The sequence below is a fragment of the Hydra viridissima genome, unplaced genomic scaffold (genome assembly GCF_058129835.1).
Source record: "Hydra viridissima isolate aposymbiotic clone 2 unplaced genomic scaffold, HvirCarnegie_v1 scaffold_4, whole genome shotgun sequence".
Taxonomy (NCBI): domain Eukaryota; kingdom Metazoa; phylum Cnidaria; class Hydrozoa; order Anthoathecata; family Hydridae; genus Hydra; species Hydra viridissima.
In genome coordinates, this window is record NW_028324303.1 from 17,017,850 (window position 1) to 17,045,751 (window position 27,902).

At 28.3% G+C, this 27,902-nt stretch overlaps 4 protein-coding genes across 16 annotated transcripts; 3 read left to right on the forward strand and 1 right to left on the reverse strand.

The window, feature by feature from the left end:
• The first annotated feature begins 332 nt into the window (after positions 1-332).
• Positions 333-6,501, forward strand: LOC145183401 (anoctamin-10-like). 4 transcript variants are annotated; one of them, XM_090085631.1, is made up of 13 exons: positions 536-618; positions 731-786; positions 899-1,072; positions 1,312-1,419; positions 1,524-1,775; positions 1,903-2,238; positions 3,377-3,432; positions 3,621-3,695; positions 4,891-5,073; positions 5,248-5,439; positions 5,648-5,782; positions 5,962-6,072; positions 6,410-6,501. In XM_090085631.1, exons 4-13 carry the CDS (start codon positions 1,326-1,328, stop codon positions 6,470-6,472), a joined length of 1,497 nt encoding a protein of 498 aa, XP_089941757.1. In that variant the 5' UTR covers positions 536-618; positions 731-786; positions 899-1,072; positions 1,312-1,325; the 3' UTR covers positions 6,473-6,501. The 4 variants fall into 4 exon arrangements, with proteins under 4 accessions (XP_089941755.1, XP_089941758.1, XP_089941756.1 ...); XM_090085629.1 differs by having other exon boundaries at positions 333-618; positions 731-1,072; XM_090085630.1 differs by lacking the exon at positions 899-1,072 and having other exon boundaries at positions 399-618.
• Positions 6,502-6,986: 485 nt separating this feature from the next.
• On the forward strand, positions 6,987-16,142 carry LOC145182997 (uncharacterized). 8 transcript variants are annotated; one of them, XR_016451922.1, is made up of 12 exons: positions 6,987-7,500; positions 8,142-8,397; positions 8,653-8,833; positions 8,987-9,076; positions 9,534-9,749; positions 12,860-12,967; positions 13,084-13,426; positions 13,607-13,826; positions 13,939-14,152; positions 14,503-14,781; positions 15,159-15,339; positions 15,458-16,142. XR_016451922.1 is itself a non-coding variant. In XM_080058296.2 (12 exons), exons 1-12 carry the CDS (start codon positions 7,026-7,028, stop codon positions 15,833-15,835), a joined length of 2,967 nt encoding a protein of 988 aa, XP_079914422.2. In that variant the 5' UTR covers positions 6,987-7,025; the 3' UTR covers positions 15,836-15,938. The 8 variants fall into 8 exon arrangements, 4 of the variants coding, with proteins under 4 accessions (XP_079914422.2, XP_089941760.1, XP_089941762.1 ...); XM_080058296.2 differs by having other exon boundaries at positions 14,477-14,781; positions 15,458-15,938; XM_090085634.1 differs by having other exon boundaries at positions 7,002-7,500; positions 8,142-8,441; positions 14,477-14,781; positions 15,458-15,938.
• A 284-nt stretch (positions 16,143-16,426) lies between these two features.
• LOC149890177 (uncharacterized) lies at positions 16,427-20,489 on the forward strand. Of its 3 annotated transcripts, none has more exons than XM_090085425.1 (6): positions 16,429-17,467; positions 17,689-17,829; positions 18,442-18,552; positions 18,665-18,812; positions 19,133-19,225; positions 19,303-19,457. In XM_090085425.1, exons 1-6 carry the CDS (start codon positions 16,675-16,677, stop codon positions 19,331-19,333), a joined length of 1,317 nt encoding a protein of 438 aa, XP_089941551.1. In that variant the 5' UTR covers positions 16,429-16,674; the 3' UTR covers positions 19,334-19,457. The 3 variants fall into 3 exon arrangements, with proteins under 3 accessions (XP_089941552.1, XP_089941551.1, XP_089941550.1); XM_090085424.1 differs by adding an exon at positions 20,268-20,489 and having other exon boundaries at positions 16,432-17,467; positions 19,133-19,463; XM_090085426.1 differs by lacking the exon at positions 19,133-19,225 and having other exon boundaries at positions 16,427-17,467; positions 19,303-19,463.
• A 1,838-nt stretch (positions 20,490-22,327) lies between these two features.
• Positions 22,328-27,464, reverse strand: LOC145182965 (arpin-like). Its single transcript, XM_090086522.1, has 6 exons — positions 27,288-27,464; positions 27,037-27,118; positions 26,709-26,841; positions 23,648-23,854; positions 22,996-23,159; positions 22,328-22,860 (listed from the first exon to the last, which is right to left on the reverse strand). Exons 1-6 carry the CDS (start codon positions 27,395-27,397, stop codon positions 22,852-22,854), a joined length of 705 nt encoding a protein of 234 aa, XP_089942648.1. The 5' UTR covers positions 27,398-27,464; the 3' UTR covers positions 22,328-22,851.
• Between the last annotated feature and the right edge of the window lie 438 nt (positions 27,465-27,902).

Genomic DNA, 27,902 nt, shown 5'->3' on the forward strand with positions numbered 1-27,902 from the left:
GACCACTGATCTCAAAATATAACTGATCTCAAAATATATTATATTTTGAGATCAGTGCAGGCGACTTGCAAAATCAGCATGCAAATTCCACAAAAATTTTAAAAGCTATGTTCCAAAATCCCAAGCAATTATATTGTAAACAAGAACTTTTAAAGCCACCTGAATGTAAATTTGCATTAGTAAACATGGTTCTGTACTTTCTTTTACTATTATTTTGTCTTACATTCAAAATATAAGCAGTTATTTTTAGCATCTTTTTATGTATCAAATAACGAAAACCTAGGAAAGTCTTAAAATAGTAAAAAACCTCTTATTCTATTTCCTTAGTTTAGAAGAAAACTGTAACTAGAGCATAAAGCACCTAAGCTTAAAAATTAACCTCAAGTGTTTTGTGCTCTAGTTACAGTTAAAATGAAGATTTAATGTGGATAAGTATAAGATGAAGATTTTAGATTGTAAGCAGCATGCAATCCTTCAAGCGAAGTTTTAAAAGATTAGTGGAGGATTCTGCAGGAATTGCTACAGAAATGGTTGACTCATCAAGTGTTGTTCTAAAATTTACTGATAGGGTTCCAGAAGAGACATCAAATTGGTTGTGTAAACTCATTATGAAGCCAAGTATGATTATATAATAATAATAAGAAGAAGAATGTTTCTGTGTTAATTTCTATAGATTTTAATAAAAACCTATTTTTTGTCTGTCTGAAAATTTGTGTTAATGTTTTCATAGTTCTGTATGGTGGTGCAGGTCTTGAAGTGAAGAAATATGACTGTGATGTGACAGAAGTGAGTAACCAAATATTTTTGGTATCTGGAAATCTAAATAATCTATTAGTAGCAGCTGAAAAGTTTGAATTACTAAAAAAAGCAGTATCAGGCAAATTTGTTCCCTTCTCAGTAGATAATAGATATGAGTTTGAGAACTTTAAAGATGGTGATGAAGATTTCTTTACTTCTTCTGAAAAACAATGGCTGGTGTACAAATCACTTTCTTGTGTAGTTTGCGGTGATGATCAAGTCAAGAGGTTGCCTGGATTGCCAAATATAAAAGTCTACAATAATAGGCCTCTTCGTGAGTTCAAAAATATGGTCTTATTTTGTTTCAGTCTTTTAATGCTTAAGCTCTTAATAAATTAAAATTTATTAAGAGCTTAAGCATTAAAAGACTGGAACAAAAAACTCCTTATTTTCAAAAATATTATTACATAGTTAACAATATTTCTGTCAATATTCCCTTCATATAAGTTAATTCAATTTTAACTTTTTCTACTTACAAATTTTTAAAATTCTTTAACGTTTTTAATTTTGCAGTACTTCAGCATTCAATGTATAAAGTTGTTCAAGTTTACCCTCTGCATCACACAGAGAGTTTAAAAAGTTTGGAACGACAGTGGTATTCAAAATGGGAACAACCAATCAGTAAATAAGTTTTAAACATTTTGAGTAATAAAAGTGTTACAAAGAAACTTCAAAAGTTTTAATTTTTGTAGTAAAATTTTTGTATCTTTGAAAAATTATTTTAGACGCTATAAAGAATTATTTTGGGGAGTCTGTTGCTTTGTATTTCACATTCCTTGGTTTCTACACAAAATTTTTACTGCCAACAGCTCTTATTGGTATTTTTCATTATCTTTTCATTGTTGATGAAAATCAATCAGAGAATGTTTGGTTTGCTATCTTGAATGTAGTTTGGGCCACCGTGTTCTTGGAGTTATGGAAGAGGAGATGTTCTGTTGCTGCATTTGATTGGGGTCATCTTTCTAATAATATAAAAGGTTGTTATTACCCTAGAAAATTCAATTTACTAGAGAAATAGATTGTCTTTTACATTTTGCTAAATTTATCATCAAAATATTGATTTTAAATGCATCATTTAAAGAGAATTCTTTAACTATTTTATAGATGGTTTTGGTATTCATGAAAAACCTCGTGCTCTTTTTAAGGGTAAACTGCAAATGAGTCCAATAACAGGATCGCTAGAATTTTATTACCCTTCATGGAAACGTCAACTCAAATTGTATTTTGTTTCTTTTCCTCTCCTTCTAATCTCTCTGATGTTGGTTATTATTGGAATGCTTTTCTATTTTCATTTCAATGAGCAAATGCAAAAAATGTATGAAAATCAAACTGGTTTTTGGGTAATAATTGCTAGAAAAGCTCCTAGAGTTGCTTATGCTATATTGGTTTGGATATGCAGTAATGTTTATGGAAGAATTGCAGTTATCTTAAATGATTGGGGTATTTATATAGTTAATATTTTTAAAACAGTTTTTGTTCTAGGAAGAATATGACTTGTCTTTTTTTGATCAATAAAGTTTAAACATAACTTTTTTAAAACTAAGGAACAAAGGATTCCCTAATTTGTTAACAAGTATTGAAATGTCAGATGTATCATCACAAATTCAGTAATCGTGAAAATTGTACATGATGAGAATCTCCTAAATTTGCTATTGTAAAGATAAAAATTCTTAAGGAAGGCAAGTTATAAAAAATATTCAAAGCTTATTTTATTTAAATGAAAACATAGTTATACCATTCAAAGTCCTAGATCTATATATTCAAGTTATAAATCTCAATTCTGTTACCCATTGTATGTAGCTAGGTTCAAAGCTTTTTTTTTTTTTAAATGAAAACATAGTTATACCATACAAATTCCTAGATCTATATACAAGTAATAATTCTCAATTCTATTACCATTTTTTGTTTATGTAGGTTTTGCTGAATTGTGCACTTATTTAAATATTAAAAAAGTAAAAAATATGTGAATGGTGGAGCTCAAAAATCACTGAGTCAAATTTTGTTGAAGTGTAACAATAGAAAAAGAACTTCCTCAGAAAATTTAAACAAAGATTTAAAAGCTGTTAGGCAGATCTTATACATATGTATTTGAAATTCTAAAAATTGTGTGACATTTTGTTTGTACATTCTTATAAGTATTAGGTAACTTGAGACAGAAAATGCAAGCTTTTGGTATAGAGTTTTTTCTCCTCAGAGGATCCATAGTTTATGTGATTTTTAATTCTGAAGCTTTTTTAATATAATTTTAATTTGATGTTTTACCTTGAGCTTTAAAAAATGTAATTTTAAGTCAACATTTTTACAAATTTTTCAACTTTTTTTTCAATTAGTAACAGTTTTTTTTTTTGTTCAATTTACAAAACTGTATTTTAATAACAAAAACAAGATATATATATATATATATATATATATATATATATATATATATATATATATATATATATATATATATATATATATATATATATATATATATATATATATATATCTTGTTTGTAACATGTTTTGATGGCAACAAAACAAAAATGTTTGTCACATAAAATAAAAATTTTAATCAAGATGTTGTCCTGTTTTTCAGAAAACCACCAAGTTCAATCATCATACAACAACCACTTGATTGTTAAACTTGTTCTTGTAAGTAAACAAACCTAAATTTCAGTTAAAATTAGTTTTGGTGCTAACTTTGTTGGCACTCCTCAATAATACACACTTAATGTCTGTAAATATTTAATATTATATTAAGTTACAATTTTGTTTAAATTAAATCTGCATAATAGTATAAAAGCATTTGTGGTAACTTGTTCTTTCTGTTTGTTTTCTAGTTTAACTTTGTTAACAGCTTTTTATCATTGTTCTACATTGCGTTTTACCTTTGTGATATGGTTATGTTAAGGCAGGTAAAAATAAGTTTATTAAAAATTTAAAAATTTCTCTTTGGTAGAATATTTTTGTAACAAGATGTTACCATTAATTTTCTTCCTTAATGAAGAAAAAAAAAAGAAAAGTTTAAAAAAATTGTTTTTTAAATATTATTTTTATCATAAAATCTTTTACAAATTTCACATTCATTTCAGATTTATCTTATCTATTTAAAAAATATATCCATTTGAAGCTTGCATACTGTGAGTTGGGTCTCTATAAGTGTTTTCTGTGATTTCTAACTATTTTAATATTAGGATTATAGGGTAGGGTGTTGGGAGTTTGGAAGATTGGATGTTTAAGGATTTAGAAATGTTTCCATGTTTTTAGTAATGGTAGCACTCTGACTTAATTCTAAAACATTCATACTTTTGTTTGTGCACTTCTTACTTTCTGCTGTATTAACAATCTACTATTTTAACAACAATCTTTTCCGACAGATGATATTAAGCACATTTCACTTTAGGAGAAAAAAAAATTTTCAATAAACTGAAAAAAATTTTCATTCAGTTCAAATAACTTAAACATGTGACTAAAAACCGTTTTTATGAATATGTAAACAAAAACCACATTGATGAACTTGTGAACAATAAGTCCATTTTTTAAGAATTTAAACTTCATGCAAAACTTTTTGTTGGCTGTGCAGAAATAAAATGTCAAAATTTGTCAAATTTAGAACATATGTATTCATCTTTACTAATGTTTGAGTGCATTAAAATTAAATCCTACTTTAGAGAACTCCCTTTATAAAAGTAGTTCTCATTTTAAAAATGAAAGTTACAGAAGGCTAACCCATTGCTAATACAAGAGTAAACCCCATACAATTTAATTGTAAATGATAGTTATGTGATAGATATTGAGGTTTGTATATTTGTGGTAAACAAAAATGCTTATTCTAAACAGATCTCATTAATATGCGTAAAAGTCGTGGTAAATTTTTTGTTTTGAAGCTTTTAGTAAGACAGAAAAGCACCTTGAGGAAAAATAAATTTCTTACCTGCAAATGTCAATTACAGCAATATAATACAATAAACACACTTTTTTTTTAAAAAAAAAAAAAAAACTGTTGTACTAGTTAGTGTTTCTATTTTAATTTCAAATTATTTTTGTAATATTATTTATTTGTTTGGGGCATCTTTACCTATAGTAAATTTGTTAAAACTATTTTTTTAGCAACTTGCCACTTTACTAATTATCCAACAATTGGTTCAGCAAGTTCAAGAATCTCTAATACCTTTTATAAAGTATAAGCGTCAGTCTATCCAAGTAAAAAAGAAAGGAAATTTTGTCCATATAAAGCAAATTCAGGACCAAAAAAGCCAGGTCATAAAAGAAGGAAACATGCCTCCTTACAATGTTAGTTCTATAAAAATGATAATATAGAGATTATATTGTGTTTATTATTTAGATATATTTTTATTAAACATTTGAACAGCAGAGCTAATAAAATAAGAAAGACATCATTTTTACTGTCTTATTTATTCTGCTACATTTAAATTATTCTGCTACTTTTAAACTTTAAATCTTTAGAGTACCTATAATGATTACGTTGAGCTGTTCTTACAGTTTGGTTATGTGTTTATGTTTTCTGCTGCATATCCATTGGCTGGATTTTGGGCGTTTCTTAATAATATTATTGAAATACGAACAGATGCTTTTAAGCTCTCTAAGCTTTATCAAAGACCTTTCATTGAGAAAGCATCATCAATAGGTGCTTGGCAAGTAAGTTTATAAAGAGATATTTTTTCATTTAGGACTTTGTCAAATAAAATATTAAATGTGTCAGTTATTATTCTTTATGAATAGATTTTTAAAAAAGTTGTGGTGTTCTTTTTTTGTTTTTTGTGTCTTCTCTTTGCAAGAGAAGAAATACATAAATGTGCAGCTATTTTTTTTTTATTAAAAAGCAAAGTGATACTTGTACTTTTAGATGGCATTTGAAGCAATGAGTATTATCTCGGTAATTACCAATTGTGGAATTATAGCTCTTTCTAAAACCACTCAAGACTGGTTGTTGATTAAACAAGGGCCTTTGAAATATGCTTTGATATTTGTTACTATTGAGGTACAGATTTATTCTTCTCAAGGAACTATATGAATTTGAATTTCAGAACAATTATTTATACATTTTTTTATTTTTTAATTTTCCAACAATCGATTTTAACAAAGTTCTTTTTTGATAACATGAAAAATCTTTTTTTTGAAATGGTGATCTTTTTTTTTTAACAACTTTTATTATTACAGCATGTATTAATTCTTCTGAAGATTTTTATTGCATACATCATTCCTGATGTGCCTGGATTTATTTTACAACAACTTGCACAAGATGAGTATAAAATACAGCAGGCTATGAAGGTTAAACCTCTTAGAATTTTTCTCTAAAAACTTGTGATCTTGTGAACTTGTGAGTTATGCCACTCTACCTGTAAATAAGCTGTTTACGGATGTTCTCTATGTAAATGTTAATAGAAAAAAATATTTGAAATGAAGCAGTGTTTCTTGCTATCATTACTCTATATAATAGAAAAAAATATTTGAAATGAAGCAGTGTTTCTTGCTATCATTACTCTATATAATAGAAAAAAATATTTGAAATGAAGCAGTGTTTCTTGCTATCATTACTCTATATATTACCACTATTTGTTCACATCCAGGATTTAAGTAACAGTTACTTATATTTTTTTCATTTTAGGAAAAACAACGTAAATGGTTTACAATGGAAAAATCTGTAGAGGAAGTAAAAGTGTATAATTAATATTTCTGAGAATTTATAAAATATTACTATATTGAATGGCCATTTTATGCTTTGTAAGACTATTTGATATGCTGCATTATATGCAGTTTTTTGTTGTTGTTTTTTATTACAAAGGGGTTTATTAATTTTAAAAATTGATAAAATCATAGTTAGGAATTTTTTTGAATAATCCTATTCATTTTTTAATTTTTTGCTACATTTAAAATCATCAAAATACACTTAAGGTTTTTCTCAAGACAGACTGGATCCACTTTTAAATTTAACATTTTTCTTTCAATTTTTTATCTTATGCAACAATTGCTTCATAACAGATATTTATAAATTGTTTGTAAATATGCTTAGTTGTAAATATGCGTAATAAAAATAAGATAAAAATATTTTTCTTGTTTTTTATTACTTGATATTATAATTGTTGGTGATGTGATTGCTGCAATTTTCGTTACATTTGTTATTTTCAAGGGCTTCCTAATTATCTAATTAATGTAATTATCTATCCTAATTATCTAATAGCATCCAAATATTATTCACATATTATAGGAGTTATTCATTAAAAATGTCCTACACCATTGGAGTTGATGTGGGTGGAACAAATACAGATGTTGCAATTTTATCAGATAGCGGTGATGTTATTGCTTGGAGTAAAACACCTACAACACATTGCATTACTGCTTGTGTTGTTGATGCCATCAAACTTGCATTGCGCAATGTAGCAGAGAATTGTTTAAATGATGTAATAAAAAATGTTAAGGTAATAAACATTGGCACTACTCATTTCATCAATGCAATTATTGAGCGGCGAGATTTAGTTAAAGTTGCATGTATTCGTTTGTGTGGTGTAAGTTCATTGAGTTTACCCCCGTTTTGTGATTTTCCTGATGATTTAAAAAACCAAGTATATGGTGGAGTTTATCTTTTAAATGGCGGATTTGAGTTTGATCAAAAAGTTATAAATGAACTAGAAGAAAATCAAATTGTAGATGCATTTAATGAAATAAAAAAGAATGGCATTAAGCATGTGGTGGTGACTGGTGAGTTGACACTTTGTAGAATTTTGTAAAAAATTTTGTTTTTTAGTTTTTTTGGGAAAATTTGTGAAAAAAAAAAATAGGTAAATTATAGCTTAATTTTAAGATCAAAGATTTAAACACAAAGCATCTCCATCATATACTTAAAGTACATTGAATAAATTATTTTAAAACCTCATACAAACCTTTGGATTGCTTTATAGCTGTGATTGCTTTATATCATACAAATGTTGACCAACTTGATTATTCATATAAATTTGTAAACTTCATTATACCCAAGTGTCAAACAAACTGTCTTGCATACATGCTTGTCAAACATACAGTACAGAAATGTCTTCATATGCTCAAGTCATTTTTTACAGTACAAGTATATCTTCTGCTCCTCTCTGTTTCTCTTTAAAAGGCTTTTCTTAATGAAATAATTTGTTGAAATCTTAATAAAATTTTCCCTCTTTTACCTATTTTCTGCCATTTTTATGCTCTTACTGAAAAAGATTACAGCTACATCTAGATTCAGCTTTTATTTGTCTTACTATGTCAACCAGCTTTTATTTGTCTTACTATGTCAACCCTTTCTTTTTCCATCTATCTTGTTATGTACTTCTTTTTTTGTTGGATGCTATAAATAATTCTTCTATTAACAGGTGTCTTCTCACCAATTAATTATTCACAAGAAGAATATGTGTACCAGCTTCTTAAAATGCAGTATCCAGAGTTTTCATGCACTTTGTCTCACCAACTTGGTCCTCTTGGTTTACTTGAACGAGAAAATGCAGCCATTTTGAATGAAGCACTAAAGCCATTGTGTAAAAAGACAGTAAGTGGATTAAAAGAAGAAATCAGAAGTATGCATCTTAACTGTTTGGTGTATTTTACTCAAAATGATGGAACTTTAATAAAGTATAAATAAAGTATATATCTGCTAACTACTGTTGAATGCATAAGTATGTTTTCAGGGATTTTAGCATGGTTTTGTCAGTGTATGTATTGCAATATTGATAAATTGCAATATTTGTCATTTTTTATCCCACATTTAGAAATTTTATTTAACTTTCAAATATATTTTATTGTAATAGTATATAATAAAACATTTTTAGTATTATTATTGAATAATTATTTGCTTTTTTTAAATCATTTTTATTTTTATTTTTATAGTGAATGTGAAGTTCAGAAATTTCCTATTTATACATTTTCTTCTGGTGCTACAAATAGTATGCGTGGTGCAGCTTACCTTGCAAATTTAACTGACGCCATTGTTGTTGATATTGGAGGAACAACTATGGATGTGGGAGCAATAGTGAAAGGTTTTCCTCGTGAATCATCTAACAGAGTTAAGGTATATTTTAAATAACAAGAAAATTCTAACTTACCAGATATCTTAAATCTTTCTATTAAACCATGAATAATTTAAAAATCTTGTGTTGAAAAATGTCTTGGTTACAAAAGATGAATTTGTTATAGTAATGTAAAAGGTTTCAATGTACTTTAGATTGAAGGTGTGAGCACAAATTTCAGAATGCCAGATGTAAAAAGTTTTGGGCTAGGCGGTGGATCCATTGTGATTTTAAATCAAGACCAGGTTTATCCAGGCTTTAGTATTGTGCTGTTTATATATCTTTGTTTGATTATATATGCAATTTTTCTGTCTAAAAAAGTACATTCCATTTTTATTTACACAAAATTATTTTCATGTGTTTAGAGCAAGTTTTGTCAATTTAATGTGCACAATTTCTATTTAATATCAAGTTAACTTTGAGTTTCTAGAAAAATGAATTCAGGTTAATTTTAGCAAAGGTTAAACAAAATTGATTGCCATTATAAAAAGCTTTGTGTTATTCTCTAACTTCTGTTATCCCAAACATTGGAATTGCTTTTTGATGTGGTCTTTTTCTAAATTTTGTTTATTTAAGTAAGTTCCTTAAGTTTAATAAAGGTAAAAATTTTGAATATAAATCTTTTTAATTTTTATTTAATTACTAAAAATGAAAAAATTCAAAGTTTTTTAAAGTGTAGAATTTTATTTGTATTTTTTTTAGAGTATTTCTGTTGGACCAACCAGTGTGGCCTTTGAGATATATGATAAAGCATTGATATTTGGAGGTCAAACAATGGTTGCTACAGATGCTGCAGTGCTTTGTAATCATGTTCAAATAGGGGAAGAGAAATTTTTGGAGCATATACCTAAAGAACTAGGTCAAAAAATCATTCAGTATATAAAAGAAAAAGTTGAAAATGCAGTAGATCAAGTTAAGGTGCACTTTTTTCTCTCTTTTATATTTAAATAAAATCATGAAGAAGGCCATTTGTTTTTAATATATTTAACCATACTGATATGGTTTCATGATTGTGCTGATGGGTTTGCTGATGGGGTGTAATCGTATGGAAGTTATGCAGCTAGAAAATCAGCTGTTTTTTTATTCTTTTCTTTAATTTTTTAATTTGTTCAATATTAAAAATGAAAGTTCCACTATTTCAAAATTACCATATGATATTTTTCAGTGCTGGGAATAAAAATTCTAATAAACTTCAGTTCTAAGTTAATTAGAAAAATGAGCTTTTTTTTTTTATGTTTGACACTTGATAAGTTCTAGCTCTCAAAACATGTAAATATAAAACTATTCTGAACAAAAAATTTAATGTTTGTCATTTTACTATAATTAAATTTTAATCATTGAAATTTTTCTTCCATAATAAGTTTGGAATGATTCAAGATTATCATTTTTTTCTATACTTCATGGGGTACTAGCTTATAAGATGGCAATTTGAACTAAATGCAAATTAAAGAAAACAAACTAATCTCTTATATTTTTGATTCCTCAATGGGAGTTTATAGTAATTCAAATAATAAAGCGCTTTAAAGTTATGTAAATATTGAATCTGTTTTTTGCTGCATTTTAACTGCAAAGTTTAAATTTTGCATAAAAAGATATTTGAAAACCTTTTTTAATTAAAAGCAAGTTAAGTGGTTTATACTGTAATCATTGACAGTTTTGTAGTAGTGGAAGTAACAATTGCCACTTTATTTCAAAAGTACAAGAAGTGTGAAATTCTTTCTCTAAGGTTCTTTCTGAAACTTTTTGCCTAGCAAAAAGATTTAGAAAGAACCTTAGAATTGATGAGGAATTGAAACATGTTCTGTTTTTTTTTGTTCTTGGACAATCATTAATGCTCATTTCATTAAAGTCATCTGAACCTGTTGCTAAAAAAAAATGTGGAAGACCAGCTAATTTTTAATTTATTTATTAATTTTTTATTAAATTAATTAAACTTTATGTTTTTAGTGTAATTTTGAGTATTTTGAGAAACCTCCAAAAGCTGAAGAAAAAGAAAAAAAAAAAATGCAAACATATAAGTTTCAGAAAGATTAAAAAAAACTGAAAAGTGCAAATGTTTTATTTACAAAAAAAATGTTTACATTGTCTTAAAAAATTTTCAGTAAGTTTTAAAATGAACTGAAAAATTTAAAAATGGTTGTAAACCTAAATATTTTACTTTTTATTCCCATAAAAAAGTATTTCAGTTGTAACTATATTTCAGTTGTAACTATAATATAAATTAGATTACTTTTTACAGCACATTTTTTACTTTCCTTGTGTATTCCAAAAGGATTGCAATATTGCTATTATACTTTGTTATTTTCTCTCAAAATATTTGGAATAGAATTGCTCATTATAACAACATTATTGAACTATATTCTTCTGTTAACTTTGCTCGCCACATTTCTTCTTACTGTTATAAGGAAGATCTTTGAGTTGAATAAACCTTGTTTTCTACGAAATCTAGTTTTGTCGCAATGAATGTTGTGAATTGTCAATTCTCTATGCTAAATATATTTATCATTTAACTACCAGCTAAAAAAATTACAAAAAAAATTACTAAAAAAATTATTAAAATTCTCACTATCATTAAAAAAAGTTTCAGCTGTTATCTTTTTATTTAACTCTTAAATCAAAAATTTTTTCAGCTGAATTTAAATTTTTAAGAAAATATAAAAAAGTAGAGTATAATTGTTATAAAAAAAAAAACAACACTTTTCCTTTCTTTTAATATAGCAGTCCAAACTTAGTCAAATAACAATTTATTAAGAAATTTCAATTGAATTTTTTTTTATTCTTGTTTCTTAAATTTTTAATTCAAATACGTTATGTTTCTTTAAAGAAAATGTAAATGAGTAAAATATATATTATTATAAATTTTCAAAATTTCACCTTTACTATATACATAGGTGTCTCCAGGAATTTTTTTTGAAGGAGCTTAGCAAAAATTTAAAAAGCTTAACTTAAACTGTTTAAAGCACTTTAGTGTATTTTTCAAAACTCCCAATCTATGGAAATGAACAATTGAAATAAATAATAAACATGCATTCAAGTGCAACAAAAATATTTTTTTTTTTTTTTTTTTTTTTTTAAAAAGAAATAGTTATAAAAATTCAGGGTAAGCAACTGGGCAGCAACCTCTCCCCCTCCCCCTCCTCCTCCTCCCCCCCTCCCCGCTCTTGCCACTTCCTTATACCTAGGACTAAATAAGTCCTAAACCATTCACTAAATTATTTTTAAAATTTAAAAAAGGTTCATTTTAACAGATTTCTCTTTTTTTTTTTTAATTTTTTGATAAAAGGAAAAAAAAAAAAAAAAGAAATTGATTGAAAGTCAAATAGACTTTTAAATAATATAAGTTTGTGTTGATATTATTTGCTATTAATTAGTATAACAATGCAGATTATGAATAAGATCTATCAATATCTTTAAAAATATTGATATATTTTTAAAAGAAAAATAACAGGTTTTCAACATTTTAAATAATTTTCAAAGAAAGTTATTTAAAATGTTGAAAACCTGTTATTTTTGAGTGCATACTTTGATAAAGTATTTAGAGACTTGAAGTATGAATGCAATTTTTTTCAGTAGACTTAAGATAAAATAATGATATACAATTAAACATTTTCGCAGTATTTTGGGTGACAGACTTCATTTCTGCTCCAAAAATTAATACTGGACAAATTAATATTTTTGAATGAAATTTGATAAGACATTTCTTGAGACTATCAGTTCTTTAGAGTTCTATTTTTGAGGATCCAAATATTAGGAAATTTCCTAGATATCAGAAATTTTTTTTACCATGTTGCCTCTTCACGTCATTGCTAAAATACTGAATAAAAAGCACAATTTCAACTGACAATATCTCAAGATTTAATTATTTTTTTAGTTAAATTTTTTTTGAACTGCAAAAAAATGATTTTATATGGAATGACCTTATGATTTTTTAAAATCTATATACTTGTTTTTACTTACTAAGTGTATAAGTTATTACTAATTTGACTGTAAAAATATTAAAAATAACTTCTTCGTTCCCTTTAACATAGATTAGCAATCAGCCGTGTCATGTTGTATTAGTTGGTGGTGGAAGTATTATTGTTGACCATAAAAAACCTTTTACAGGTGGTTTACTTGTAAAGCCACCATTTTATCAGGTAGTTTTTAAGTTTTTAGTTTTAATCAAAGGTTTTGTTTTTGTTTCTGTTTTCTTTTAAACTGATGAAAAAAAACGAAAACAGAAAAAACTTCTTCAATTTTTATTTCATGCAAGGTAGCAAATGCTGTTGGAGCAGCCCTCTGTCAAGTTAGTGGTACTTTTGACAAATTGATTGCTATGCATAAAAATCGTTTAGAATTGATAGAGGCTGCAAAGAAAGAAGCTATACAAAATGCAGTCTTAAATGGAGCAATTGAATCAACATGCCGTATTGTTGATGTTTCAGAAGTCCACATGTCCTACATGGCTGTACCTTTTGTAAGACTTAAAGTAAAGGCAGTGGGTGATATGAAGATTCATGCCAAAAACACTTTCTCTGGGTACAATATTGCTGATGATGAAAAAGAATTTGAAACAAACCATGTTATAAACCAGGATTTAAACCCTCAGTATTTATGTGCATAGTTTAAAGTTTGTTTATGTATTTGGTAATTTATAAGTCAAAGTTTTTTAAAAAAAGTTAAAAGTCAAAGTTTTTAAAAAAAATCTTTTGTTTATAATAGATAATGCATTTATGATTACATTTTGTTGTTATCTATGTGTACAGCTGTGTTTATGAATTCTTATTGTTCTTTAGGTGTTCAAAAGGATACTCATCCAGTCATGAATCCACCTATCAATTCACCTGAAATTGCTACTAATGGAGACTGGGTTGTAAATGAGTGGGATGTTAAGTGTTTGTCAATTGGGGCTGGAATTCTTGGATGCGGTGGTGGAGGTAGCCCTCATCTTGGTAAATTACGATTAAAACTATACTTAAAATCTGGTAAAAGACCAATAATTAGAAGTCCTTTAAGGTAGTTAGACATTTGTAAATAAAAAAGCTATTATATTATCATATATAACATTATAAATCAAAATATGATTTGTTAAAAATGTATTTTATTTATTATTTAAAAAAAAAAAAAGACTTTCAGGTATCCAAAACATATATGTTGTTGGTTATATGGGAGCACCTGAAATAATTATCGAAAGACTTCCGCATGGTTCAGAGCTACTTGATTCTTTGAAACAATGCAGTTTTTTATTTGAGATGGGATTTAAAAGATGCTTAAGCATAGATGAAGTTGTTCTGATTGCCAAAAGAAAAAGTTTGGAATTAATTTCTGATGGGAAGACATTGGTAGGTTTTTTGTTTAACTTAACTGAGACGAATAGTTCCTTCTAGTGCCATGTCTCTGTCATGTTATACATTTATTAGGTTTCTAGCATTAAAAAGATTGCTCTTAATTTCAATTTTTTTCTATTTTTCTTAGTTAATCGTTTTCTCTGTAAAACAACTAACTTATCTTACAAATACAAAATCATAAGATATATAAACTAATGTCTCTTTCCTTTTTTTTTTAACTCTTTTCTTTTTTTTGTTTGAAGCTCTGTTATTTCTTCTTCATTATTTGTTAAATATAGTTATTTTCAGCCGACGAGTAGTGACCTCATTTCTTTTCAGAGTTTTAAAATGTCTTCTCCATCTAGTCAAAACTTATGCAACGTTGCTGTGGCTCCGGCAGAAATAGGTGGCTTAAATGCGCTTGAACCTTTAATAGCAGCTGCTGATCTTGGGATCCCAGTATTAGATTGTGACGGCATGGGTAGAGCTTTTCCCCAGCTGTATCAATTTGCTCCGTTTATATACGGAAAATCCTTTTATCCGGCCGTTCTCACCAATCACCATGGAGAAAGTGTGTGCTGCGTGTATGCCGAATCTCCGGTTGATCTTGAGAATTTTTTTCGAGAGCAATGCGTTAAAAATGGGTGAGTAACATTAGGTTTTCCATTCTATTTAGTAAATCCATTACTTGACATGCTATATGTTAAGGTAATGTGTTGTGTTTGGAATATTCTACAAAAATGTTTCTTAAATACCTCAATATCTCAAAAGCGAAATGCATTCATGCGTTGTTTTTTGTAAAATTTTACTAGATATATATTTACATTATATAATACCATAATAATTTTTGATTTATAATTATATAATGCCATAATAATAATTTTTGCCATAATATTTATGAAAAGATTTAGTACGAAATGCTATTCTTTTACTAATAAGTTTTTAGGTCTATCTGTTTTAATTAAATAAAAAAATCAATATTTCTTCAAGCTATTTAGTACTATTTTATTTTAACTTACAGCTGTGCTGCATCAGTTTGTTTTTCAATTTCGCAAGAAGATGTTATAAAACATATGTGCCATAGCACATTAAGCTACGCTTGGCATATCGGAAACGCTGTTTTAAACGCACGAAAGAATTTTTTCTCACCGGTAGACGTCCTTCTTTCGCGAACCAATGGGAATTTGCTTTCAAAAGGAAAAGTAACTAAATGTTTAGTTCTTAAAAAAAAAATTTTTTTAATTTGCTTTAAATCGTTTTATTAGCGTTCTTTGTAATTAATAAGAGATTGTTTATTTGTTTTTAAACCCTTTTAAAAAGATTATTGACGTCAAGAGAGCAACTGAGAATGGTTTTACACGTGGAAGAGTAAGCATTGAAGGCTCGAGCGGGTATAAAAGCATACTTGTTGACTTTCAAAATGAGTATCTTGTCGCGTATATAAGTGATGCGCACAGTGTTATTGCAACCTGTCCTGATCTTATAAGTCTGGTAGATACTGATACAGGGGAACCAATAACTTCTGAAGATATTAAGTATGGAATGCGTGTTTCAGTTATTTTGCTTCCAGCTATGCCTCTAATGGTTAGTGAGCTTGCATTACAGTATGTTGGTCCAAAAGCATTTCAATATAACGATTTAACCTATCAAAGAACTTGCGATTTTGTAGAAATTGAAGCCATTCCTCAAAACAACTGATGGTTTTCTTTTCACTTGGATTTCAGAATTAAAACTTAAAAAAAATGTTAGACAGATTAAGAACACATTTTTTTTAAGTTGGAAACTCAAAGTTTTTTTTAAGTTGGAAACTATTTCATTCTTGTCTTTAAATATTTTTGTTAAACAATTTATTTAAAATATTTTTAAAAAATAATTTACTAAAAGTCAGAAATCAAATCTTTTGTGAAGATTTTTTTGTTTTTGAGTTTTTTTTATTTTGAAAAGTGTTCTGATGTATTTCAAAAACAAATTCTTAAAAAATAATTTTCGAGTTCAGTTGGCTAAATCATATCTTTTTTGCTAAAAATAGTTGTCTTTTACATATTTTAATATTATTTTCTTTCTTTCTTTTTTTTTTTTTTAGTAGAAAAATCATAAAATATTCAGCTTACTTTTTTTTTTAAACTGAATTTCAATTAAACGTTCAGATCACAAATCATGAAGCGCTTATTCGCTCTGTATTTTGACAGATCTTCGAATAGATGTTATGTTAAACGCTTCTTCCCTATTCTTTTTATCCCTCTGTATTAGAAAAAAATTTATAAAATGCCAATTTTCTTCTATAGGAAAAAAAATTTTATATTGAAAACAACTAAATACCAGCTTTAATAACAATATTTACAAAAATTTCAACAACCAGAATGTCGAAAAAAGCGCTAATAAAGTTATGCATGATCGGGCAATAATATTTTACTGGAACGTTTTCATTGGTTTATCTCCTTCACGTGATAATTCGATTTTGAAAGTTGTTCAATGAAGTTTGTTTATTTTCTGTGATAATTGAGTTTGCTTTTTTCAAATATGATTTCAAAAAAAGCATGAGTTTGCAGTATTTCTCTGTTGCTTTTTTGTTATTTACATCATTCTATAAAGTCAATTGCAACTATTATCCCATCGTTCCAATCGTTCAAAACAAAAGTTTAGAAATTCTTCAAACGCCCTATACTCAAGAACAAATTGCTTATAATAATAATGGCGGATTTTCTAACTATGGAGGAAGCTATTATTGGGTAAACACTCCATCTAATCAGATTTACAATCCATTAAACAGTCAACAACCTTCAATATTACAGAACAATTATATTTATAATGCAGGTTTTACAGGTGCTGGTGTAAATCAAAACAACCCGTCAAATTTTTATTGGAAAAGTAAGTACCGACTTAGCGAAAACCCAAAATGGTATCCCACTCAGCCGTATTTCTTTAACAAAAAACTATGCCAAGAGCGCAAGCATCGAATGGATTGGGTTAACATGCTTAAACCATGCAAATCCAGAATGGAATTTGGTATGCATATGTATTCTTATTTAAAGACTGAAGCTAACTACAGCTTTGTTAGCGATTTACAAGTGCGAAAGACTGGAGATTACAGTAGTTTTCGAATAAAAACTTACGACACGCTTCGCAATCCAAAAACAATTGGAGGAGATACTTGGAGAGTTTTTCTCAGAGGCCCGGTTTACATTGAACCATACGTTTATGATCTCAATAACGGTGAATACGAAGTGCTTTTTTTTACATTAGATGCTGGTATGTATCACGTTGAAGTTATTTTAGAAGGCAGTTTATGTTCATCATATGTAAATCCACCGTATGATTGGTTTAAAAAAGGTATGTCGAACCCTCCTCCCCTTCTCTTTAAGTAGTGGGGAGGGGGGCTTACCAAGTCTTAACACTTTCAGTATTTCTTTTTTTAATCAAATCAATTTAAAAGCAGCTTCACTTCAAGTATGGAGTAACATTTTAATCTTGGATGAAGGAGGGGCCTTAGCTTATTTCAAAGTATTATCGGATACCGTTAAATTGTCCATAAAAGAAAGGTATTTTTTCAGGTGATTTCAATGGACATTTTCAAAACGAATACATGTTCAAAGAGTACAAAGGTTTTCCATTTCTTTTAACTTATCGAATATGGAACTCATTACCAAACTTCACCGTATATATTCACCAAGGATTGGACTCTAGAATTAAAGGTAGAACTAATGTGTAAAAAATTAAAGTGCAGTGTAAACAGAAATTTCAAAATTATTTGGCAAATATTTTACTTTTACTGCATATTATTTACATTACATGTTTATTAAGTGGTGGAGCTAATTAGGGTTGCCAACTTTGGATTAGAGTGTCAGGAATTTCTAGTCTGAAGTTAGTTACCCTAGAACGGGCGGAGGGATAAAGAGCTCTCACCCGTTCAAGGAAGTTCCTTCCCCCCCCCCCCCCCCTCCCAACCCCATCAGCTACAACATTTAAAAAGCAAGCTTTTGCCAAAGGTAAGTTTAAAAATTACCTTTACAAGAAATTATTACCATGCGATATGCATTTTTCGGCAAGTATTCGGTGGTCAAATGTTAAAAAATATACAGGGTATTTTACATAAGATATTTTCTTTGTAGGATCCAATCATTTTATACATATTCCCGTAAGCTTAATTACAATCCTCACTAAAAATTGATTAAAGTTTTGAAATTTTGTAATTTTCTTTGACCTTAACTGCTCTGCCACTGTATATGATATGTTTGTCTGGAATGTTTACACGTTATGTTTTTATGGTACGTTAACACATTATGTTTAAACTCTTCGACTTTCAGTAAACTTAAGCAAAATGAAAAATTGGCAATCGATTTGTAACGTCAAATGTAACTTTTTGACAGATGGATTCGGTAGATGGAAGAACCAAGTTTGGGCTCCTTTTGTGCAAAGTAAGAGACGTATGAAATAAAAAAAGAAATTCGTAATTTTTATTAAAAACAAACAGAAATCTTTTCTTTTTTTTTTATTTACAAATTTAAAAATTGATTAATCAATCCATAGATCCCGTCAAAAATAGTTTGGCATCCCGACATCGACTACGGCGTAAACAAGGGCTGCTCTGGATATACGGTGATTGTTATGCTTATAATTTTTACCAAAGCATTTGGAATACGACTATATGTACGCAACAGTTCAAAGAGTGCAATCGGTAGGAATTTTTCAGTACCTTGAATAAAAAAGTATTAAAACTGAGTTTATTGAATAAAATCATCATCGCTTGACGGGCTTTGATAAATATAAGGTAAAGTATTTGTTTTTGGTATAAAATGTTTGATCCAAAAAAAACAAAAAAATTTGGTTTCCATAGATAATCTGTTAAATAAGACGACGTATTATTAAAGAACAGAATATTAAAATCTATATGCTAATAAAGAATATTTAGATTTAAATATTTCTTAATCAATTTTTAAAAGAAATTAAGAAAAGATAGCCAAGATAAAGAAAAAGAAAAAAAACTTTATTTTACAGTACTTATAACTGGATTTATCCACGTTGGCATCCGGACAATAAAAAAGATAAATCGATCCACTTGAAACACGATTATTTTATCAATCTTCCGTGGTTAGTGAAATACTTCACTAAACTACTAAATAAAGTCGAGCTTAATAGGAATGACAGTGGTATGCTTTTGAATGTAGGTTTGCATTACATTCGTTCAACGTCTTTTGAAATTTACAAGCAGCTAATAGATGGTTACATTAAAGCTATTAAAAGCCATCGAACTGATGTTGTGTGGCGAACGACAACTGCAATTCACAGAGCAGAAAAATTGACGCATAAAAGATTCCAGACTAACCAAGTAAGTTTAGTTACGAGTTTTACATCGCATTCCAATAACTAATATGGTAATACAAACCGTTTGTAATTGCAGTATACAATCTAACTGTGAGTTAACAAATTTTTTATCTTTAAACTTTATGAGATAGTCTCACTTTCAACTTGTTTTTTGTTTTTTAATGAATTAAACTTCATGCGGTAGCCTCGCTTTCAACTTGTACTTTAAGAATTAATTAAAAACATTAAATGTAATAAACAAGTCATAAATAAACAAATAAAAGTATTGAATTTAATCAGACAGGATTGGTTTTATGAAACTATGTATGAAAACATAATTTGCAATTTTTTATATTGATGGAATGAGCTTTGTAACTCAATCAAAAGGGGTTTTTGGAAAAGCTTAACGATCAGTTCTCAAATAATTTCTTTTTTAAAAAGAAGACCTATCAAATAACTTAATGTATGTGATTTTAAACTTAATTGGTAATGAGCTTATAGAGAAAATTAGATCAATAAAAGTTATGCTCTCTTCTTTCAAAATTGAAGATTGAAAAAAATTCAAATTGAATAAACTACCTCTGCGCCCTTTTTCGCGTAATAAAAAATCTAAGTTTCTTAAAAAGTTTTGCAAAAAAAAAAGTTTTTGCGTTTTTTAAGAAACTCCTCTTTCTATAATATGATATACTATAACATATAATGTACTGTATAATATATAATTACATATAAAATGTGATATAATATATCATAACATCATGGAATACATTATATAACAACGTTGCCTATCAATTGTCTGTGTGTGATGCAAAACTTTATTTCTTTTTTAAAGCGTGCTCTACTTTTCAATGCTTACTCTATGTCAGCCATGTGTCAAGCAGGAATACCAGTCATTGATATATTTCCTTTGACATCTGCTATTCAAGAAAAACCCGATGATGGAATTCACTACGACGTTAAAGTTTTTGAGTTAACTAAAGTACTAGAAGAATATTATAAATACTTGTAACGTATTTATGAAAATATTGTAAATATTAGTTTATTTAATTTCAATCTCAGCTCAAAGCAAGGTTTAAAAGAAACTTTCAATCAAGTGGTAACCATTTTTTTTTTTTAAAAAAAAGTTGAGTTTACAGTCTAATCTTTTCAAATAGAATGACGTTGTAAATAGTTATATAATATAAATATTGAATATATATACCATATTTGTATATGCTTTTTAAAAGAAAAGAGTTTTTGATAATTTTCATGTATCATTATTAAAAAATACCATTTGCCAACACAAGATTTTCTTCACTTAATAGAGCTAATCATAGTACCAAGCAATGTCTTTTTTATGCTACATTTAACACTGCAGTATAAAGATCAAATTCTATCCAAAAGTATTGCACTTCACGCTTAAATAAAATTGAGCTTGATGAATGAAAACTCGTACTCCTTCACATTATATCCTTTTATTTACGTAAACGAATGCGAAAGAACGAAGTGTTTGTAAGTTTTTTGCAAAACTACAACTAAGTCAGTGATCTCGTAAATCTACAAAATAAAGTTATTACTTTTTGCTATGACATGACTATGTCGCCAATATGAAAGGCGTAACAATTTCGGATAAACATTCCGAGACTGAAAAAATAAAGCTGAGCAGACCTATTTCATTAGTAAGACCAATTTGTTAAATAACGTTCAAGTAATAAGTAATTCAAGTAACTCCGCAAAGGGAATTACTAACTCGGTTGATTCCTCTCATTTACTTTTTTCTATTTATTTGTTAGTAGAAAAACGAAAAGGTTGTAAAACTTCGGACCCACAAGCAACAACCTTAAGGCAAAGCGCAGTTGTTCAGAGTTTACCAGAATGTGAGGTTACTCTCACCTTATGTTTCCAGAGAAACACTTTGGTGGGAGGTTAGCTGACACCATCCTGGTTACTCAACAAAAATTTTCAACATCTTTTAATTACGTCTTCAAGAGATATTAACATTTTTATTTTGACTCATTTTTAACAAGCGGCATCAATTATTAGTCTTATTTGTCAAACATTTATTATAACTCGGTGCTTTGTTTTACATAGCCAATAAAAAGTTAGAATATTCTATATCTTAGTAGTGTTTCCTACACATCTATCCATCCTATAATTACGATTCTTGAATTAATGAAAGAGGTTAAAACTCTTATAATTTATTTTCATAAAACATATTTATATTCAATATAACTTCACAAATGACTTTTAACATATAACAAAAGATACCTGTCTCACTTCTTAAACGTGTTTACTATTGCAATCAACTAGACAGTTTAGCAAATGCTCTCATAGTCAGGATGAGTTGAAATCTTTTTGAACCTTTGCCAATGTCTTTTAAAGTTGCAGTAAATGGCTTCAGTTGCCTGCTCATTAAAAAAAAACTAGGGGATGTTTTTCTTTCTGTATGAAATGTTTAATATGAAAGAAAACTGTGCATGTTTTTGGTATAACCGTTACAGGTAGTGCAAGATACGACTTTTGAAATTCATCAATCTTTGCTTCGTAGTATTCATGGTGAAGCTTCTTTGTATGAAATGACGGAACAATCAACCTTTTGTCAAAAAGAGTGGGAAGTGGACTTTGAATAATTCTCTGGTCTCTTTTCTGCAACTGAACTCGACATGCATTGCTAATGCCTTGTGGGATTCTTTCATCCTCAGTTCAGGTTGACATTAAAGAGTTCAGAAGCTCTATTAATAATAAAGTATGTAAGCTCACAAGCACTCCTCTTCATACACAAGAACAAATAGATTTTCTACACTTCTTGTGATTTTTTGGCATGTTTATGTATTTTTTGTTGATTAACTTGGCATTGTGACAACAAAAAAAATGAGGACCGCACAAATTCCCGTAAAAATAACGTTTAAATAATTTTTTTTTTTTAATAATCAAAACAACTTTTATTTACAAAAAAAAAAAAAAACGAAAGATATTTCGATTCATCTCAGCTGATTTTATAATCACTTTCTGAAACTTTGTATAAGATGCATGTTAAAAATTTTTTTATGCTAAAGTGAATCAAAAAGAAAAAAAAAATTTATTGGTTTTCCTGAATCAAATTTCTCTAACTCAGGGGTGGCCACAATAAGGCCCGCGGGCCAACTCCGGCCCTCAGCAACCTTTTATACTAAACTACTGAGCCCAGTCTGTTTGCAATCCTCTTTTTCCCACCCGTACCCCACAATCTAAAACTGGTTTAGAAACAATATTCAATAACAAGATAAAAAAAACCACAGTATGAAAAACTAAAAATGCTACTTTATAAAAAAATAGGCAAACTCCAAGCATAATATAAAATAGGAATTACATCTGATAACAGACATTATTTAAGTGATTATTTACAAATAATATTTACGGACTTTTATGTAGCAATTCACCAAGATAAATGTTTTTGATCAGTCATTCTTAAAAAAACAAAAACAAAATACAGTTCATTTAGAAACAAGTTATTTAACATTCTAACTTTTGTAATTAATTTTTGAAATATAAAATTAAGGAGAAATTATTTGAAGTAGAAGATATTAGTAAATCTAAAGTACCCATTCACTGTCTTCGACTGCTGCACTGGCACTAGTAAGATGATGACCAGCCTCTTTGTCATCTCTAATTTGAAGAACCTTATCAGTCCATGAGCTTCCAACACTATCACCAGTACTATAATTAACTTTAGTTGAAAGCTCTTTATCCAAAGATACAACAGATTCTAAAAATGTTTCAACTAACATTTTAAATAATATTTGCAAATGGAAGATATAGAAACATATACAGTTTTATTAAAATCCAAAAGATTTTATTGGAAATCTAAATAAACTGCATTATATATATATATGTATATATATATATATATACACACACACACACACACACATACATACATACATGCATACATACATACAACATACATACTTACATACATACATACATACATACATACATACATACATACATACATACATACATACATACATACATACATACATACATGCATGCATGCATACATATGTACGTATGTATGTGTGTGTGTGTGTGTGTGTGTGTGTGTGTGTGTGTGTGTGTGTGTGTGTGTGTGTGTGTGTGTGTGTGTGTGTGTGTGTGTGTGTGTGTGTGTGTGTGTGTGTGTGTGTGTGTGTGCAGTTCATCATATTTATATCTTTAGGTAAATTTAGCTTCCATTAAAAAATCATCATTTACCAAGGTATGGTCCACCTCCCTTTGTTCTTAACCTGACAAATGCATTATCAGATAGATCAAATCCATCCAGCACACTTTCTTCACACCAAATTCCTACAATATTATCACTTTTAGATAACAAAACCAAACTATCCAAAGTTTTATTTCTAAATATATCAACGATTTTGCTTGGTTGAATGACATCTTCACCTTCTTTAGATGCAATTTCTTAAATGAAAAATAATATGGAAGTAATTCAAACATAATATCTTCTGTGTGTTTGTCTATATATATAGAAAAAAAATTTAAACACCTTTAAATAATATATTGAGGGTGTGATAAAGACAAACAGATTATGCTAAATGGTGCTTTGAACCATGCCTTAACATATACTTAAAAAATTAAAGATGTCATGGAATCATTTTTCCTCCTAACTTCTAAGCCTTAACTATTCCTGAAATATTCATATTTTGAAACTGAAAATAACTTTAACCATCTTGCATGATGTGTCACCAATCATTTTTAAATTTCAATCCTCTTGAAGGAAACTCCCTAAAAAAAGAATGCTACTAATTCAAAAAACTCCATAATAACAGCCTTGGGTTGAATATCTTGAAGTTGCTTAGTAGCAAAACTCATCATCTCCTACATACTTTAGTGCTTTATTTAACAGTGTTATCTGAATATTGAGACATTTGGTGTAGACAACAAGAACCTATATTTTGTTGAAAATTGAAAATATGATAACAGGTGTAAAAATGCCTTATTTAACTTCTGCTTTAATAAAAAAACATGCTTCGCTTAGTCTTGCTGTGTTGCTAGAGATTGTATCAAAACACATTGCAAAGGCACTTTCTTCCTCTCTGATTTATGGAACAACTGATGCTAATATCTGATAGGTGCTTTCCTAGGCTTTGAACTGCAGGAAATAATACATAACTAGCTTTTCTATATATTTTTTATAAGTGTGTTGTCTAATGTAGCAACTATCCCATGTTTTACAATTTTCTTTGCCTATGTTTTTTGACAAATTAAAGATTGTAAATAGTCTTTAACTATTTCAGTAGTACTTCATGAATGAACTTAACAATCAACATTTTGAGATTAAATAGACACAGATCACCGATTTTTATTATTTCCATATAGATTGGAGTTGAACACATTAAACTATCCAGAATGGAAATAAAAAATCCTCATGAGAAAACTTTAAGGTTTCCAAAAACTGTAACTTTTTTGCAACCTCTAAATATTATCTGATTGTCTTTATATTAGCTGGAACACACAGCAACATCTGGAAAAACTGTAAGTCATTGTTTACATGAGTGCAAAAATCTAGATTCTAGTTGAACTGTCAGGAAACCTCTTCTACCAAAGGTCAACATATAGGCTTCGATGGTGCAGTGCACATAAATACTGGACTATTGTCCAATGGAGACCAGTTGTTCGGTCACATCAATCTCCTTTTTTGGTTTTAAATGTGCTTGAAGATTTCATGTCTGGAGGCATAGAAATGAAAAGCATCATCCTGAGTGTATTAAAATCACTGTTAAGCATCAAAACAAATTAAACAAATGGAGATGCATTCAGCAAGATAATGATCCTAAGGACACTACAAAATGTAACAAAGCAAATGTTGAAAAAAACATGCTTAACATGGACTGGTGGTTGAGTCAGTCACCTGACCTAAATCCAAGTAATAACCTATGGTCAATAATCAATTATAAAAGTTTAAAAAAAGTTTAATGATGAAGCTTGTCTTTTCAATTGCATTCAAAAGGCATTGAAACCAGGCAGTTTGATATTTCTGATATTTCTCATTCTGATTGATATTTCAATTTTTCAGCATTTCTGAACCTACCATGCAAATGTACTTTATTATCAAGTTATTTGCATAAATTCTCAATAGAATTTAGGTCAGGAGATTGTACAAGTAATTGCAATACAGTGATTTTATTTGTATAAAACCATGATTTAAGTTTTGATGTGTGTTTGGGATTATTGTCCTGTTAGAACATCAACCAGAGGATTATTTTCAATAAATAAATCAATTATGGAGTTCAATTATTTTTTGATACCCTATAATGAATTTATATATGCATTTGTTATTATACTTTCTATGAGGTAGAGTAGTACCAATACAGAAAATCCTGAATAACACCCCCAAATCATTAAGCTTTAGCACCCCCAGGTTTCATGGTTCCTTTTTTTACATTAGTTTTAGTTGTTTGCCAATCGCCCTTCTCACATTTAGCTTGCCATCTAAATCTCTCAGGTTAAACTTTGGTTTATTCCACCATAATATTCATATCTTATCATGCATCATTCAATAATTGCCATAAAGTATTTTCTGAAATATTGTGTTCCAGTTCAGAAAGTGTAACTCTTGTACTAACATATAGATTCTTTTTAATGAAACAAATATCTTTACAATTAGTATGATGAGTACTTTTCTTTGGTCATGCACCTAAGTGCTCAGTTTCAACACCATCTTTAGTTTTATATTTATTAACTAAATAACTTGTAGCCAATTTTGACATCTTATACTTGTTGTACAAATCACTTTGTGTAGTTCCAGAAATGTAATCATCAATTTCTTTTTTTTTCTTTTTTTTTTTTTTAAATTAATATTGTATTTATAAGGTACCATTTTTCATCTTTCAGCTGTGGTTTTACTGTAAAATTCTACTAAACAAGATTTGTAGTGTTTTTTGTACTTTTATGTATTCATATGTAAAAACAGTAAAAAAAAAAACAAATCATGCAAGTGAGAATCAAAGAAGATTATTCCAGATTAGTTAGTAAATTTTCATATAATAAAGGTATACATAACAACTTTTAAGTTATGACTACTTTAATTTTTTTAACATTTTGTTATTTCTTTAGCATTTTCCTTTAGAGTTCCCTTAGTTTTTTGAGGATAGCGTATATATAATTTTTGAAATTAATTATAAAACAAATGGAGTAAAACAAAAATATTTCTTAAGCCATTATTATACAATAGTGTAAGAGTGGAAGTACAGAAAAAATGTACTACAGTTTCAAAAAAGAAATCAAATACAATTTAAAAAAAAAAGAAGCATACTGTAAGATGATGATAAATACCCAGTGTTAACCTTTTTATTCTGTCCAAAATCAGGTTCAATTTCTTTACCAGAGATATCAAACTTGCGTTTTGTTACTTTTTTAACTTCTATATGTAGACAAACATATCTAAACTAAAAAAGATAAGTAATTATATACATTCTACTCTACCAAAACTGTGTTATACCAGTTAAACATCTCTTAAATCTTATGACATGATAAAGCTAAATATAAGTAAATTTGGGTTTTTTTTCTCCAGAGGAAGTGGGCATAATTAATAAATTTCCAACATACAAACTTCAGAAGATATTAAAATTAACTTCCTAAACCTTTAAACTATTGTCAGTTCCATCTATAATTGTATGACGAGATTTATTACATATTTTTCCTTCAAGGATGTATCCAGAACCACTAAATTAAAAATACAAGTTAATCTGGTCTAATACATATAAAAACCAAGTTTAGTTATTTCAATAGTTATTATTTTTAGAAAATTAAAAACTATAATTTTTCTTATTTAAGTACATATACAATAGTATAAAGTTTAAGAGGAAAAAAGGAATTCTAAATGAGTGTCTACCTTTCATTAAAAAAAATTTTATCAACATGCCATGGTCCATTCCATGTTGTTATTTGCACAGGAATGGTGTTTAAAGATTTGTTGTCATATATCATATGAGCACGACTCATCTTAAAAACTAATCTTTTTTTATTTAATCTATTTTTAAATTGTAAAAACTTATAAAGTAAAATGGCGAACAGTTAAGTTATAACATGAGATATGATAATTTATTATTAAATAAAATGTGCAACTAAAAAAATATAAATACAGTTGTTTAATTTAGAAAAATTGAAATTAGGAAAAACATTTAAATTTAAAAAAATTTAACAACTGTATATTTATCAAGCTTTATTAGCTATGATAAGCAGTGGCGTACCTAGGGTAAATAGCGCCTGGGGCAAACACCAATTTCGCGCCCCTCTTCCCCAAGATAAAGTACTTAATTACAATTTTTTAATAAATGAGGGCACAAACTTTATTTTATATAATATATTTATTTTATATGATATATTATTTCTTAATTTATTTTATATAATTCTCGCTTATTGTATCGCAACCGAGCCTCTTTTGCGCCCCTTTCAGGCTGGCGCCCATGGCACGTGCCCTGCCTGCCCTACCCTAGATACGCCACTG

Bases quoted from the DNA above. Each gene is read 5' to 3' on its own strand.
- LOC145183401 (XM_090085629.1), top strand. From the start codon at position 465: ATGCAATCCTTCAAGCGAAGTTTTAAAAGATTAGTGGAGGATTCTGCA. The intron at 619-730 runs GTATGATTATAT...ATGTTTTCATAG, and splicing joins TAAACTCATTATGAAGCCAA to TTCTGTATGGTGGTGCAGGT. The intron at 1,776-1,902 runs GTTGTTATTACC...ACTATTTTATAG, and splicing joins TCTTTCTAATAATATAAAAG to ATGGTTTTGGTATTCATGAA.
- LOC145182997 (XM_080058296.2), top strand. From the start codon at position 7,026: ATGTCCTACACCATTGGAGTTGATGTGGGTGGAACAAATACAGATGTT. The intron at 9,750-12,859 runs GTGCACTTTTTT...CCTTTAACATAG, and splicing joins ATGCAGTAGATCAAGTTAAG to ATTAGCAATCAGCCGTGTCA. The intron at 14,782-15,158 runs GTGAGTAACATT...TTTAACTTACAG, and splicing joins GAGCAATGCGTTAAAAATGG to CTGTGCTGCATCAGTTTGTT.
- LOC149890177 (XM_090085424.1), top strand. From the start codon at position 16,675: ATGAGTTTGCAGTATTTCTCTGTTGCTTTTTTGTTATTTACATCATTC. The intron at 18,553-18,664 runs GTAAGAGACGTA...ATCAATCCATAG, and splicing joins TTGGGCTCCTTTTGTGCAAA to ATCCCGTCAAAAATAGTTTG. The intron at 18,813-19,132 runs GTAGGAATTTTT...TTTATTTTACAG, and splicing joins CAGTTCAAAGAGTGCAATCG to TACTTATAACTGGATTTATC.
- LOC145182965 (XM_090086522.1), bottom strand. From the start codon at position 27,397: ATGAGTCGTGCTCATATGATATATGACAACAAATCTTTAAACACCATT. The intron at 26,842-27,036 runs GTTTAGGAAGTT...TATCTTTTTTAG, and splicing joins GAACTGACAATAGTTTAAAG to TTTAGATATGTTTGTCTACA. The intron at 23,160-23,647 runs GTAAATGATGAT...AAACATTTTTAG, and splicing joins GGGAGGTGGACCATACCTTG to AATCTGTTGTATCTTTGGAT.